General features: G+C 39.1%; 1 protein-coding gene across 4 annotated transcripts in view; it reads left to right on the forward strand.

Moving 5' to 3' along the window:
• Window positions 1-16196, forward strand: part of PLAG1 (PLAG1 zinc finger) — a 51833-nt gene extending 35637 nt beyond the window's left edge. The window contains exons 2-5 of one of the 4 annotated variants that reach the window (XR_011466781.1): window positions 4259-4357; window positions 7296-7654; window positions 8161-12736; window positions 13299-16196. Coding sequence is in view for 3 of the 4 variants with exons in the window: in XM_070382383.1 (XP_070238484.1) it covers window positions 7413-7654; window positions 8161-9418 (1500 nt within the window). In the remaining variant the exon portion in view is untranslated. Of the gene's footprint in view, window positions 1-4258; window positions 4358-7295; window positions 7655-8160 lie in introns of all 4 variants that reach the window. The other 3 variants (XM_070382383.1, XM_005889161.2, XM_070382385.1) reach the window with 3 other exon arrangements.
• The last annotated feature ends 850 nt before the right edge of the window (window positions 16197-17046 follow it).

Raw genomic sequence — 17046 nt, forward strand, 5'->3', positions numbered from 1 at the left:
GGCGCAGCCCTGCTCACTGCTGTGTCTCCTGCTTCTGGGCATGTGCCCTGCTCCATCCTGTCCTGTGGCATTGCAGATTCTCTAACTGCCTAACCATGTAGCCATCCTTCCTGCTCCATGCTAGGCATGGACACAGGCTCCAGGCATGTCTTCACTTTAAAAATTTGCTTTAGGAATGAATGGGGACCAAACTGATATTATACACTCATACTAATAGACTCCTTAACAGTAAAGTCAGTCAGAGAATGCTTGTTCTATGAAACAAAATTAGTATTTCAGACAGGTTTTAACTGCAGTTACTGGGTTCAATCCCTGGGTTGGGAAGATCCCCTGGAAAAGGGAAAGGCTACCCACTCCAGTATTCTGGCCTGGAGAATTCCGCAAAGAGTCGGACACAACTGAGCAACTTTCACTTCACTTCACTGTTGTTTTAATCTAAGGCCTTACAAATAGCTGTTTAGGAAGTCCCTTTCTAGTGGCTTACGTTTAGTTTATTGGACCAAATTATATCCACACTGTATTATTTTTTACTTGAATTAAGATACATGCATTCTGTCCTGTGTCTACTATGGGGGTTGAGCCTGTAACTTCACTTCCTTGCTGGAAAGCACTTGTCTTGCTTTAATTATTTTCATTCACTCAGCAAAAATTTTACTTCCTTTTATGGGAAACAACACTGAATACAACTAATACAGCTCCTGCCCCAATGCTGCCTACAGTCTATTTTTACTTCTGTTTTAGGTTTTTATACATACAAGATAAGTTGTTATTCTTAATAAGGGATTTTACAGACCTCCAAAAACCAAATGCTGTAAAAATTTGCACATTATCATACCGTATCAAAGAAGTGTTCTAAGTATGCTGTTGCCCCTCAGAATTGACTTCAATTATGTTATCATGTTAGTAATTTCTTTCACATTATTCAAAGCTTTATCGTGTTTTATACATATAAATTATTAGTAGTAAATTTCCTTTTCCAACCCACCTGTTTACTATACATAAAAAACATGTTTTAAGCAAATGTTGACATTTTCTTAATTGTTTACTAATGAGTTTTATGATTAGCATAAAGGAGACTGAAACTTTGATTATGATAGCTTTTGCCCTTAATTAGCAAAGTATATGCTTGACTTCTAGCTTAAATATGAAAGAGTTATCGATGCAGGTAAGTACTGTCAAAATTCACAGCTCTCAGAGAAACAACTGTCAGAACTGTGAAACTTAAAGTACAAAGTACAGAAATAGTTTTAATTCAAGCTTTTTCTTTTGTCAGCATCCTCATAGGAATTCATCTTAGTAGACCCTCTGATGTATGATTCATTGCGCTTGTTATTTTTCTGCATGAGTCACCATTTCAGAATGTAAAACACAGGGAGATAATAAACCTGTGTGTGTGCACGCACACACTATATTCTCTTTAATTATTGTTTGTGTGTATGCAAAGTCGCCCTAGGAAAAATAACATCTGTTCTGGTACCAGCAAAAACTGGGCAGGGATTCTGAAGAGTGTTACTTCATCTTAGGGTAATTTAAAATAGGTATATGTATGTTTTCTACCTTGCTCTATGATTCTTTAGATCAAGACAAAGAACTTTGTGATTATTTGGAAAAGCATGGTAACCTATCTTTGATATGTAAAAAAGAAAAACTGGAGTGCGAATTTCATTGCAGACTTTTCAGTCATAATGCTTTTTTAAAGACTTTCTTAACAGTATAAAAGAGAATACACAGGTAATTTTAGTTGACATTTTAGTTAGGAATCCATGAATGGAAACTATATATTTATGTTTATTATGCCAAGCCAAATAGTTATAAACTCTAAACAGCTTCTGGTTTCCTTTGTTTGAGGAAATAATTAGCCTGTCATAAGAACTCAAAATAATTAGGCTGAATTCAGGGAAATTAACCATGACTTTGGAATTATGTTTTGTGATAAAATGAATGAAAATGATGTCTGTTATTTTATTTCAGGGTGTAAAATATGTAAGTGGAGTAATTTGTAGACTATTGTAACATTTCAAATCAAAATAGATGTAATTTTAAACTGTACTGAATTATTTTGACTCTAAAGGATTTTTTCTTTATTACAAATGCCATTGAACAGTAAGCATAAATAAAAATTTTATGGATGTATTTGAGATGCAGTAAAATTTATATTGGTTGGGGAAAAAAGGAAGAAAAATTGTTGTTCACTAGGCTACTTTAGTTTTAGATTTTTGTTTCTACCTATAAATCATTATCCACTGAGACAGATATGCTACTTGTTACTTTAACTGCTATTTAAATTACCTTAAATTTACTTTACAAACTGTCATTATTTAAAACAAGCTTTTTAAATCTTAAAGGTGTGTCTGTTTGGGGGTCATATTGGCAGCTCTGATAGAGAAAAGAGGACCATCTCCTATTTCTTCATGCCTTTTAAGTGTAATGAGAGGATTTATCCACTTGCACATTGGTTTGCCAGCCTGCCCGTCTACAAAGCAGTAGAATAAGACCGACATAGGACACTGGCCCCTTCTTGACCACATACATGCTGTCAAGATGTTCAGCTTCTCTGGGCCTCTCACTTTAAAATGGACATAGTGATAAAAGCATCTGCTTCTCAGACCCATTGAGTTCCAGGGAGGTAATAGAGATGAAAACACCCTCCACTGTGTAAGGTATTTATATTATGAACTAGCATAACGTGCAACACAGGCTTTCATATTCTTAATTGCCCTACCAAAAACCCAGTATGTGCCCTGGGCAAGTAAGTATTCACCAAGTTTATTTATCATTTTGCAGTTTTGAAGTGCAGAGTTCAGTTCTTCCGTTTATGCATGTTCTGTGCTTTACCAAAAAATGGAGCCTTTGCTTTAACTTTGTTGAGCATCCTTTATTAGTCTAAATTTTTGTTTTCTCTTGTCTTTTAAACTATGAGAATAATGCTTTCACATATACCTGTAGTATTTTTGTATTGATGCTTGAATGCCCTCTGTTAAATATTGTGTCTACAGATCATCAAATTCTTAAAGTATTCGAAAATTTGATTTCAGGGGAAATTAATTAAATGTGTGTTTAGAATCTCAGGGCTTCCCTCATAACTCAGTCGGTAAAGAATCTGCCTGCAATGCAGGAGACTCAGGTTCAATTCCTGTGTCAGGAAGATCCCCTGGAGAAGGAAATGGCAACCCACTCCAGTATTCTTGCCTGGAGAATCCCATGGACAGAGGAACCTGTCAGGCTACAGTCAGTGGGGTCGCAGAGTTGGACACAACTGAGTGACTTTCACTTCACTTCACTTCAAATGTTAAGTAAAGTTATTGTCATTTAACCTGTCATCGGAGAAGCTTATTTTGTTTCAAGTATTGGATTTATATTCTCCTCAGATTCTCATAATCATGATTCCTGAATTGTTATCTTTAAACCGTTTAGGATTTACTTATTTCTCTGTGCCCTGTACTCTCTACTTTTTTCCCCTTCTCTTTGACCATTTCTGCTATTTGTTCTTTTCACATTTACTTGTACAATCAGGAATTATTAGCAGATTTTTTTTAATGTGTCTTCTTAGTCTACTAAGGATCTTGCTACTAATAGGCATTTTTAAGATATTTTAAGGTTTTTCAACATCGATCTCTTAAAATACCCCTTCTCCTGTAGGAAACCTATATTTAACTTCTCTTGCATGCTTTTGAAATCTAAGATATTGCCACATGTCAGCAGCGCTTGCAGCATCCTGGGAAATAAAGTGGGGGCTATTGCAGGTAACACACATATAGCGTAGAAGCCTGTGTTGCACAAGCATGGGCAGTGTGAGCTTGGGAGGTGCTCTCCTCAGGGAGCCCGCTGTTCTGAGCTCAGGCTGCTGGTGCGCTGTCCCCAAGAGAGAACCGAGCTTGTCTGTTCTTGAGTAGTGTTTAGCTTCGTGAAAATTTGATCCATTTGGTTTACAGTCACCCTAACAGGCATTTCTCTGAATAGGCGAGTTAGGATTAAAAAATTGAATTTGGGGAAAAGTGTGGGGTCATTCAGCATCACGAGATGCCATTTATCTAGGTAATACTGTCTTACTTTTCATTTCTGCCTTAATTTGGTCATGTAAATGTGCTCAGAACTAATAAAGATTTGCAACTGGTAAAAATTAATGCATGACTCTTCAGCCGAGTACTGAATGAAAAAGCATGTGTCATGAAATCGCCATTCTCTGATCCCGTGTTTTCCATCACTTACGGACTGGTTCCGTTTAGAGTGTAGTCCATGCTTATTTTTTGTTTCATAGGTTGGCCAAAATGGGAAGGACTGGATTCCGCTCTCTTCCACGAAGAGTCAATGGGACTGGCTAAGATCAAGGTCTGAGGCTTCGTCCATCCATCATCAGGTATGCATTGAACAAAAATCACTACAGTTCTATGCATGTATCTTTGAAGTATTTGGTTGATATGCATATTATAAATTTGGGTTTTTATACAATGTTGAGTCACAACTTTATCCTATAGTTTTTAAATGCACTGTAAGTAATTTAAATTTTGCAGTATATTGAGTTAAATGATATTGTTAGCCATGAAAAAATTTCAGCTGGTCTTAGAAAAGTGTAATATTTGAAATATGCAATTCTTCATTGCTCAGTCTGTACATCCAAAGATAACAGAATTCTTGTGTTACTCCATATTGAGTGTCACCAATTTTCATAGGATCAATTGTTTGCTGCATCATGATGCAGTTTTAGTACATTCTTTTCAATAACTTAAAAACTGTTTTTCTCAACTGGAATTCTCGGCCCAATTATAGTTGGGTTCTTCTAACATGATAATGGCAAAATATGACCAGTCTATGAAATATTTTCAGATATTACTTATACATGGGGGTTTAGATACTTTGTATTCCATGTTGACTTAACAGTTGCAAAATTTAACAGCTTGTTTCCCACACCATTCTAAATAGATGCACAAAAGCATCATGTTAGAAAGTCAACATTACTCTTTTTTCCTGCTTTGGCAGAATGCTTTATACCAACTTACATTGTCTTTACTGGTTACAGCAGAATAGCTGTTTAGATATTTCTGAGAGAGGCAGAGAAGCTGTGTCTTGAATGAAAATATAACAGGGAAAGAACAAGCCGTTGAGATTCAGAAAAATCTAAAACCAGAGGGAACACATTGTGTTCGCAATAGTGATGTCAGTTGCATTAATTGTGTTAATGTCACTTAAAAAAAATTTTTTTTATTTTTTAAATTATGAAAAGTATGATAACACATATGCAGGAGACTTGGAAAATACAGAACAGAGTTACATGTAGTTCTAATACATATTATAATTTTTAAGTAGATAAATTAAGATAATTTTTAGTTGAAGTTTCTCAAAATAGCAAACTCTTAAAAATTAATAGAATTAATACATAGAAAAGTAGAAGGATATAGTCTACCCAAAAAGTACTGTGCACTAATTCAATGTAATTAAGATTTATCCAGTTTTCACATAATAGCTGGGTACAAATGCTCTCTTCTCTGCAGTAACCCTCTGTGTTTTTTCAGTCTTTTTACCTTCTTGAGGCTTTTGATGACCAAGTCTAAGGTCTTTCTTGGTAACAGTCACATTGTACTTGAAAATACGTGGGTTATTTTCCAATATCTTTTGATATTTATTTCTCACATAATTCCACAGTATGTGAGGACTTGAATTTGTACCCTGCTGTTGTGTGAAAAAAAGTGTTAATGTCACTTTTAAACTGCAGAGGAAACTTAGGCGTGAAAGAAAGCCTTGATGTGTCTACCTACTGAAGAAGAAAGGCTGTGTGACTCAGACACCGATTAACTCAACGTCCATGCTTTACTCTTTAGTCACACGAGCAAATGATTGCTGTATTTTGCCTGTTTAGGGACAGTCTTTACATTAAAAATACAACAGGGTCAATTGCAATGTACACTTAATTTTACAAAAATATAGGTTAAATCCATCCACTTTTCGTGAGGGCAAGCGTCAGTCTGATGCCAAAACACAAGTGATAGAAACTGGTTTTCATTGCTTTTTGAATATATAATAGGGTGAGAAATCCAATTGATCAGTAGTTGGTAACATTTAGCCACCTGCCAATTTTCAATTTAAAGTCAGATCTTTTTGAAAGAGGTTGCTGGTATTATCAGTTCTGTGTCTCTTAGAAATATAGTACCCTGCTAAAAACTAGCATTCATGAACTTGAGGAATCGTTTACCTTTTTAATATCAAATGGATCTTTGAGGAGCTGGTTTCTTCCTCTGAGAAATACAGTTGATAATATTTACTATCTCTTGTCCACAAGTTTTCAAAGTTTTCAATCAATGTAAGTTTTTAAGTAGACATGCTCTTTGCCATAGACAATATACATTTCATTCTTTCTTTCTCAAAGCACTGATAATGATTTGAAACTCTGACCCACCTTTTTCAAACTGACTCCTCCACACTGATGTACCCCTGCACAAGTATTGTGCTTACCACTCTCACAGGTCACAGGTGTGTCAGAGACTAGCCCCCTATATCTGGTCATCCGCTCTCCCTGGGTGCCCCATGAACAGCATCTTCTTCTATGACGTGAAAGACAGTGGGGAAAATTACTTCAGCCAAATCATTGCTTCCACCCAAGAGACAGGGAGCCGTGACCCTCACCTAACATAACACCAAAACGTTTCACCACCTCAAGAATGCATATTTGTCCTGAAGACAAGTCATTTCTACTCTTGAGTCAGAAACCCCTCTTCGTGTGATGACACTGATGTAAAGAATTGATTTTCACCTTGGGCAATGAGTTCAACTCTTTCAGGCCTCTGGTGTCTCTTGTCTTAAGAACTCCTTCCCTGGACTGAATGGTTCACAAGGTGCCTAAAAGAGTTTTTGGCTGATTATCTATATTCTTCTACAACACAAATTGTGGCTAGAGCTGCCTCGCACAAATTAAGAGGATTTTTAGACATTAAAACATATGTGGAAACATTTTTATGTTCTCAGCGAGATTTATGTTCTCTGGGTCCTTGTAAAAAGTGAAGCTTTAATGATGCTACTTTCAGTGTCACGTCTTGATGATTCCCAAGGGTTCCCTGCTGCTCTCCCTGAGTACGACGTTTGTCAGGTGGGATCTCAGGGGATCTGTGAACTGTTCATTCTGAGCAATGCCTTAATATGTATTTTGACAAATATAAAAGAAGCCTAAAGATATTACATTAGACCAGCTGAATCCATTTTATGGTTTCTTCTTTCTTTTTTAATTCAAAAGCGTCACATAGCAAGTAAAACTTTTAAAAATTAAATCTAGTTACAAACTAGTTGTTTCTTATTTTTTTTTCCAGTCCCTTTTTGCTTTCTTTTACGACCACATGAAACTTGAGAAGCCACCTAAAGCTAAATCATTTAGTGGAGTTGGGCAGTTCCCAAGTGTCCAACAAGAAGGCCTGCTTTAGGCTGCGATGGCCACTGTCATTCCTGGTGATTTGTCAGAAGTAAGAGATACCCAGAAAGTCCCTTCAGGGAAACGTAAGCGTGGTGAAACCAAACCAAGAAAAAACTTTCCTTGCCAACTGTGTGACAAGGCCTTTAACAGTGTTGAGAAATTAAAGGTGCACTCCTACTCTCACACAGGAGAGAGGCCCTACAAGTGCATACAACAAGACTGCACGAAAGCCTTTGTTTCTAAGTACAAATTACAAAGGTATTAAACTCTATTTGTCTTTCAGATTCTATTTTCTATTATGTTGGCTATTTGAAGCCATTGTTAACGTATATATTTGTATCCACCTCTTTCCGCTGACTTGCAGAGAGAAATGTTTAAGTAGATTAGACGTTTTAGCATTCTAAGTCACAGACTTTTATGTGTTAGTGCTTTTGGATCTTTTTTAATGCAATGCTTAAACGAGCGTAGAATGTCCGTTTGTACAAAGAAATTGCAAGAGAAGGGTATGGACGTTAACGTGAGTATATTCTGTCTTGCTCAGTTGCATTTGCAGTCACTAAAAACCAGAGAGAACTAAAGTGGCGACTTAGATGGTTCCAGGTCTGCGGTGTTTAGGTGTGTACCCTTTGTAGCAGATGTGTAGTGAGTTAGAGAGTGTCGGTGAGTAGGACAGGTCTGTGTTAGCCTAGCAGCTTAGCTTCCGTTTGAACAGGGAGGCCAGGCCGTTCTTACCATGATGCTGACAGAATATGTCTGTGTTCAAGGCACATGGCTACGCACTCTCCCGAGAAAACCCACAAGTGTAACTATTGCGAGAAAATGTTTCACCGGAAGGACCACCTGAAGAACCACCTGCACACGCACGACCCCAACAAAGAGACGTTCAAGTGCGAAGAGTGCGGCAAGAGCTACAACACCAAGCTGGGCTTCAAGCGGCACCTGGCCCTGCACGCGGCCACGAGCGGCGACCTCACCTGCAAAGTGTGCCTGCAGACGTTCGAGAGCACCGGCGTGCTGCTAGAGCACCTGAAGTCGCACGCGGGCAAGTCGGCAGGCGGCGTGAAGGAGAAGAAGCACCCATGTGAGCACTGCGACCGCCGCTTCTACACGCGCAAGGACGTCCGCCGACACATGGTGGTGCACACGGGAAGGAAGGACTTCCTCTGCCAGTACTGCGCTCAGAGGTTTGGGCGCAAGGACCACCTGACGCGGCACATGAAGAAGAGCCACAACCAGGAGCTCCTGAAGGTCAAGACGGAGCCCGTGGACTTCCTGGATCCCTTCACCTGCAACGTGTCGGTGCCCATCAAGGACGAGCTCCTCCCGGTGATGTCGCTGCCCTCCAGCGAGCTGCTGTCCAAGCCGTTCCCCAGCACGCTGCAGCTGAACCTCTACAACACTCCGTTCCAGTCTGTGCAGAGCTCGGGCTCTGCCCACCAGATGATCACCACCCTGCCTTTGGGCATGACGTGCCCCATCGACATGGATGCTGTCCACCCCTCCCACCACCTTTCCTTCAAGTACCCGTTCAGTTCTACCTCATATGCCATCTCTATTCCCGAAAAAGAACAGCCCTTGAAGGGGGAGATTGAGAGCTACCTGATGGAGCTGCAGGGCGGCGTGCCCTCCTCCTCCCAGGACTCTCCAGCATCCTCGTCCAAACTGGGGTTGGAGCCGCAGCTCGGGTCCCTGGAGGACAGCACGGGGGACCTCTCCCTGTCCAAAAGCTCCATCTCCATCAGTGACCCCCTGAACACACCAGCATTGGATTTCTCTCAGCTGTTCAATTTCATACCATTAAACGGCCCTCCCTATAACCCGATCTCGGTGGGGAGCCTGGGGATGAGCTACTCCCAGGAGGAGGCACACTCTTCGGTGTCTCAGCTCCCCCCGCAGAGCCAGGACCTGCCGGATCCTGCCAGCACCATAGGGCTGGGCTCTCTGCACTCGCTGTCCGCAGCCTTCACCAGTAGTCTGAGCACGAGCACAACCCTGCCCCGTTTCCACCAGGCTTTCCAGTAGAGTCCCACCGTGCGCATCGATGGCCGAAACGTACGTGCAGCCCTGCCTTAGCTGACCGTTCTGGTTGTAGTGCCTACTTTAAGACAGTATCACAGTTTCTGCTTCTGTATAGTACCAATTTTCATTAAGCCAGTATAAAATAGAAACTAGCTTTTTAAATGAGCTACAGAACCATTTGTGTTCAGCTATGTTTACCTGGGTATTTTGTCCTGATTCACTGCCAACTGTCATATTTTAAGACGATTTCTCACATAGGAAAGCCATTATTAGCAGTCAAGTCTTACAAATCCCATGTTCTGACTTACTGTTAGATCTTAAACTTTGCATTTTTGTCCGAGATCAATGGCTCTACCTTTTGACATTTGGCTCCTTAAAAATTTTTGCTACAGAATGTAAGTTTTCTAAAACGTACATGAACGACCTGAGAGTTTAAAAAAATTTTACTAGCCTCTAAATGGATTAATAAGGAAATGCTTCAAATGAATTTAGAATCCAGTCTGGGGACATAGCATATGTTTCTTAGATATAACCATAATTTCAGGTCAGTATATTTTGAAGACTTGCTATTGTCTGGCTCAAATGTTTGCTGTCTTTTTTATGCACATATAAGAAAAACAAGTCTAGACACAAAGCGCACCAGTATTTGTAGCAAACACACCCCCTAGGAAGGTGACACGGCAGTCCATGTTACTTAAGAGTTGGCCTTAAATTAGTACACAGGATGTTTGCCACGTTTTATCCTTGTTGCTGTCTTTCTTGCATTCATGCTAATAGTTTATGGCGTCAAGAGTATTCAGCGTCAGTCTTTAGGTGCATCTCTTTCATCTTCTCCATCTTTCATGGCCAGAGGGTAGGTCGAGGACAGCCAGCCACTTCCCTTGGCTTCTCACTGCACAATTGGTCCAGAGTCCACAGCTGTTGGGGAACACAGGTGTGCTTATCCCAGGGGTGGGGCTGTCCCATCTTCTAGGGTGAGAGACCCCAGGTAGAGAGACCAGTGCGAGGCCTGCCACTCTGCTAGGGACTTGTCTGGGGACCACGTCCCCTGTTGCCAGGGTGGAAATGAGGGGTCAAGTCACAGCATATCACTTACATCACTCTTGCTCCCTTTGATTCAGTTTTCTCTCCCTGAGCACCAAAAGCAGAAAACAGAACAACCCGGCTCGCCAACCACCACCACCCCCCGCACTGTGGTATCTTTCTCATTCAGTGTTTTTTTTTTTTTCCATTCAGTGTTAATTCATTTTTCCCTGCTGTTTTTGGACAGAGACTTTAAAGTTAAATGCATTCAAAAACTATTTGAGGAAAGATCACAAAATTTAAGTGACTAAAAGTATATACAGTAAACCCCACTTTTACAAGTCCCTGGGAAAGTGGGAGGAACGTCACAAAGAAGCTGAATTTGCAGACGGAGGGAGAAGAGCATAGTAAAACAAGCACTGTCTTAGGTGATGTGAAAAATAACAAGAGCGTGGTGTTCAGTGAATACAGTAGTTATTACAGGCTTTCCTCACTTCAGACAACCAGCACATTTTCTCAAAGGTCAAACTATTATTCTATTTTTCTAATAATCGGTTGGGGCGTCAGCCTAAGAAACATATCTTATTAAGCACTTGTTAACACCTTATTTGGGGACCCTGTCTGTCGGGGTGGGTTTGAGGAGGGAGGGTTTATAGAAGAGTATATATCTCTTTAAAAAAAAAAAATATTTCTGAGCACTCATGAGCCCTGTGTGGAAGGTTCTCTTCCCTTTGACAGGGCCAGCTATCACTGCGGATTTCCATGTTTACCAAGAAGTTCTAAAGATGAGTGCAGATTACTGAATATAATACATTATTTAAACTATTTGGGAGTAGTATAATTTGTGGAGAGATGTAAATTGTAATAATGTAAATGGGGTTTCACTATATATTATATATATGTACACACACGTGTATCGCACTTCATAGAATCAGAGTTGCTCTCGTACGGAGCTTTGGCTCCAGTATTTTTATCATGCTCCTATTTGTTTTTGTTTTTTTAAATCCCAGGAGCAGTAGTTTTTATACGTATGTATTTAAATTTTATTATTAAAAGTTACATTTTATTAAAAAGTGTGTTCCAAAGGCATTAAAATTATATATGTTAATAAGGAAATACATTTAAAAATTTTTCAAACTGCTCCTGAGCGTTTGCCTAGGAGACTGTTTGCTCTCAAAGTAGGCTTTTAGCTCTGCTGTGTTGCTGCCCGCTTTAGTTTCTATGAAACAGATTGCTTACTTAAATCATTAGTTGAATGATTAGTGTTCAATATTGCTTTAATCACCGTCGAGAGGAAAAGCAAAAAGAAAAAAATTTTGGTGACAGAGCACAAATAAATAGAAAACCTGTTTTTAAATAGAAATCACAAATCACAAGTATGGAAGCACTACTTTATTTTTGTCTAAAATTTGCTTAAAGAGAAGTCAGATGAACGAACTGAGATGTTGGCCTTTTCGTGGGCTGTATTTCACTGCTAATAAAAAAGTAAAAAGGGAGTACCAGGATTTATTAAATAAAGCATTTTGGAAATGGGGAATGGCGCCATGTAGGTGTATATATATATATTTTTAGCCTAATTCTCGCCCAGCATACCTTCCAGGGCACCAGGGCTGAAATTGTGGACTCTATTTTCACGTGTACACACCCCTTTGCCTGTTGCTTTCCCACAGACTTGAAATCACACTTCCAAGTAAGAGGGAATTCTGCTCATTCATTTTTTAAACTGACTATAGTGGTCACTAAACCCCCTTTGAGAGAATCTCTATTAAACATGAGGTAGACTCATTTTATTTTAATTGCACAATGGTCTGACAAGGCTGTAACACCGAACTGGCTCTTTTTTTTTTTTTCCTTAAAAAGAAAATTGACACTTTTGATGTCAACTGGATGTGATTAAAAATAATGATTGCCAATTCCGTTTTCATTCTCCAGTGGCCAGAATCATCATCCTCAAAATTTCTAGTAGTGCCTTTGCTTGGGGTTTTTTGTTTTTTTTTTTTCATAAAGGGATTGTTACTAAGTAAAAATATTTCAGTTTAGAATTTGGACCTCAGACAAGATATTGAACCTCATTCGGTTTGACCTTCCATGTGTTTGTACAAATTAAGGTCACCAGATACCGAAGCACGAGCACGGAAGGATACTGACACTATAAGCAATATTCTCCGCGGATGGACCCGAACATCACCTTGATAGCTACTGGTCACTGCTACAACGTGCATCTTAAACCCCTGTTACCGAGTTCCGTTGTTCATGTCCTGACTGATACGTGCTACTCCTTGTGCAGCTTAATTTCATGTAGGTGTTTCTTCCAAACTATGTATTTTTGCCGATGTGTTGCTTGTGTTTCATTCTTCTTAGTCACTTGTGCAACATAGTGATATATTGTGTTGATTTGGACAGTAGCGGTTTTTAAAAACCATATACTGACTGAAAACATGAGCCAGAGCTGACTGCTTTATTAAGCTAATAATGAATGTTAAAGAGTACATATTTTCAGGATTATTCATCTAGTAAGCAATACACATATATAGGCCAATATTTTTTTAAAAAATAGAGCTTGGTCAACCTCTATACTACACATATTACAAGATATAGCACTTTCAAAACGAATCTAAACCTTTACAGAAAAACTTTCTTATAGGTTATGCCTTTTATTTTAAGACTTATTATAATTTGTTTCAAGTGCCATTAGAGGATAGATATATAGGCCTTTGATGTATAATGCTTTGTGTTCAAGAATGGTAGACGGTATTTTAAACAGGTACAGTTTTACAGTGTTTTCTTATCAATTTGCTATATTGCACAGAATCAGTGTGTCTTTTCATAAGGTTTTACAATGGTTTATTTTTTTTACAAGGTTTACGTGTCTCAAAACACACTGTCTTCCCAGTATGTAAGTTAAAATACAAAAAAAAATATTCACCCAAGTTGCTTCCAGCCTACTGAGATCCAGGCGACATTGGAGGAGATCTTTTAGACGTCATGTATTCTTCATTAGCAATGGCAGACTGTTACCTCTGAGAAGTGAGTGCCTACGTTGAGCCCTTGTCTTATTTTTCTCACGCTGTGTCAGCAGCCACATCAATCACACAGATGGTCTGTGGTGATCCCATAGATCCACGTTAGGCTGTGTTGTGTAGCTCTGTGCTGAGAACCCATGCAGAGCTCCCTTCTGATTCATCCAAATGGATCCTTTCTTACACATCCAAATGATACGACCCACAACGGGCAAGGCACGTTCCTATCACCCCCCGGCCCTTCTGCAATATTGTCAACCTCTGAGGTTGGAAGGCAGTGTCTTTTGATAAGTTACCTAGCTTAGAAAGGACAGAACTATTGCTAATGTGTAAAACACTTCATTGTATAAGCTTCAGTGGTACAGATGACCCAGAATGAATGTGTATCTTCTCAGAAACACTCCTTCAATATTCTGTCGGATCATGCTGCTAATGTAACTTGGGATACAACTCTTCATGGTGCTACAGACTTCTCTGTCTCGTTCAGTCGTATTTTTTTTTTATCCATAGGAAAAAAAAGGACTACATTAGGTGTAAAGGTGTACAATATATTTTTATACTGTGACTTCATTTGTCTTTAACAAGACTTTTACACCACCCACCACAATGTATTCATGTGCACTTGCAAAAGGAAACCTTGGACGTGCAAATGTTATACCAGAACAAACCCAGCTTTGTCCACAAAGGTGACCGTGACTCGGAAAGAAACATGGGCTTTATAATATGGTGTGGAGTGAAGAACATGCTGTACGTTACTAACAGCCCTTTGAATTTAACAAAAACTGGGCATCCATTCGGAAATGGATTGCATCATGCCTGAACATAAGCTGGACTGCTGAAATTGTATTTTTAGCTGACGAAAAAGTGTTTGGACTAGTACTCTAAAAATGTTCTGATGATAAAGTTTTGAGTCAAAATAGAAAAGAGAAACTGCATTCCAGGCTGCATTTTGTATATTTTTATTGCATTTAAAATTCGCTCTTCTGTGATACCGGGAAATCAAGTGGCTTATCCTGTATATCATGTACTTAAAATGTATTCACAAACTACTGTTGTGTTTGTATAAAATATAGACAAAGATCATATTTTCTGTGTGTGTATAAGCTCTGTAAAATAGCAATCACATTATGAAGCTGCAGCAAGACTACATTTTAAACATCCACATCCAAAGAAGCAGGCTATTTATTGTCCAGTTACCCAGTTATAAAATATTCATTTGCTGCTAATTAAACAATAGTACTGCAGCTTCTCATGGCCTACAGTGTTATGTTTGCTGTAAGAAAAAGATATGTGAACTCCACAAAAATATATGAATAAAAATTATAGAATGGCTTTAGATAATGTAGATCTTCCTGAAATTATAACAGATGATAAATTTCTATTTGGTATAACATTTTTTTCCCTTTGAATTTGAAATATTTTCTCATTTGATAAATATAAGATTCTAATAGCTGCCTCTAGGACAATACTTGGTTGTTGAAATGTAAAGTTCTAGGGTTTCTTTTGTTTTGTCTTAACTTTTGTACCTTGAAAGGAAGGATAGAAATTGTAAATAAAAAAGTCAAAATGTTGTGCATCAAAACTTTAATCCAGGTGAAAATTCAAACAAAGAATCTCCCAAAGGCTGTTAGAATGTATAGAGCAATCATGTTTTTATTCATATGAGATAAAATGGGCATTAAGTATTTCTTTGGCACTTACTGTCCATCAGTCCTGTAAATTATCTTTTTAGACATTCTCTTTGGGCTATTTGTCTAAAACTTGGCTGAAAATCCTCCCTTGACCATTTACCTGGACCAGAGTAATGAGCTCACAGATGTCATTTCGTTTCAAATTCATCAGTTAAACAGTGATGCATCTTTGAAAGAAAGAGATTAATTCTGAAAATCCAGTTAATAATCTGGCCAGGAACCAGTGGCAGGAAAAAAAATTTTTTTGGATTTCTCATAGCACCTCTTTCATTATGATAGGAAAAATTGCTTCTTAACCTTTGACTTTCCTGTCCTAAGGTTCTCTACCTTCAGAAAGGTAAAGAAAATGCACAGTGACTCCCCATTTGGCAGTTCCTCTTTTCACATACCTAATTCCAGCAAATCTAAAAGCATTTCTTTGTTGATTCTTAGCATTAACACTACATACATTTTTATTTAAATTCACGCATATGAAATATTTTAAGGACTATTTATAGAAGGGAAAATGCTATTGCTTTTTATAGTCAGAATACTCTGAAAAAGGATGTTTGGGGTTAATTCACTTAAGGTGTATTCTCCCTTATGGAAAAGCAATTAGAAGTGCAGTTTAAGCAAAGCATTAAGCATAAGCATTGCACCATAGATCCAATGGGGCTAAAAGACTTCTTCATGCAGGTTTTTGTTAGATGAAAAGTTAGTACTGATGATTTATCATTAAGGGGAGGAAAACTTCAGTCTGACTAAAGACAGCCTGAGTTTTTGCTGCCACTTTTCCTTAAATGAGCATTTCTTAAGCAGAAGGTACCTTTTCATTGCAAAGTCCTGGGCTGTTCCCAAGGAGTCAGCTTTACAGAAAGAGGCTGGTTTCCTGATGAACCGTTGGAATGAAGATGACACCATCATTACAACAGTGGGAAGGTGTAAATGCTGTATTGAGTTGTACCCAGTTACCCTTTTTTGTAGATCAAAAATGATCAAATATTGGCGGTTTCAGACTAAAACTAAAAACAACCAAGCCCAGAATGTCGCAACTTCACCTGCTTTCTATTCAACACAGAGGTCAATAATAAATCTGTCTACTGAAGATGTTTGACTCCTGACTAGCGTGATGGTTAATTTTCTGTGTCCACTCGGCTTGGCTTGGCCCAGACTGGATGCCTGGTCTAGTCAAGCACTGGTCTAGCTGTTGCTGTGGAGGTTCTTTGTTAGACGTGATTAACATTTATAGTCAGCTGACTTTAAATAAAACAGACTGCCCTCCATAATGTGGGTGGGCCTCATCTCATCAGTTGGAGGCCATAAGAGAAAAAACCCATTCTCCCAGGAAAAGGGAGGTCTGCCTTCAGATGGCTTCAGATTCAACCTGCAGCATCAGCTCTCCACGGGTCCCCAGCCTCCCTGAGTCTCCAACCTGCTGGCTTGCCCTGCAGATTTCAGACTTGTCAGCCTCCACAGTCGTGTGAGTCTATTTCTTATAGTAAATCTATTGTATGCAGTATTCTGTGGCTTCAGTTTCTCTGGAAAACACTAGTTCAGCTGCTGTTCTTCAGAGGTTCTGGTTCTAAGAAGTGGCAACATCTTTCTGTCTGATACACTGTAATAGCAAAGAATGCAAATTCCCAGGTTCTCAGAGAAAAGTATTGTATATTAATGCATATAGGCGGAATCTAGAAAAATGGTACAGATGAACCTATTTGCAAGGTGGGAACAGAGACGCAGACATAAAGAACAGACATGGACACAGCGGGAAGGGGAGGGTGGTATGAACTGAGAGATTGGATTGACATATATACACGTGTAAAACAGTGAGTGGGAAGCCGCTATATACCACATGGAGCTAGAAGGAGTGGGGGGGGATGGGGCTGGGTGGGATGGAAGGAGGTCCAAGAGGGAGGGG

This window comes from Bos mutus, chromosome 14 (genome assembly GCF_027580195.1).
Source record: "Bos mutus isolate GX-2022 chromosome 14, NWIPB_WYAK_1.1, whole genome shotgun sequence".
NCBI lineage: Eukaryota > Metazoa > Chordata > Mammalia > Artiodactyla > Bovidae > Bos > Bos mutus.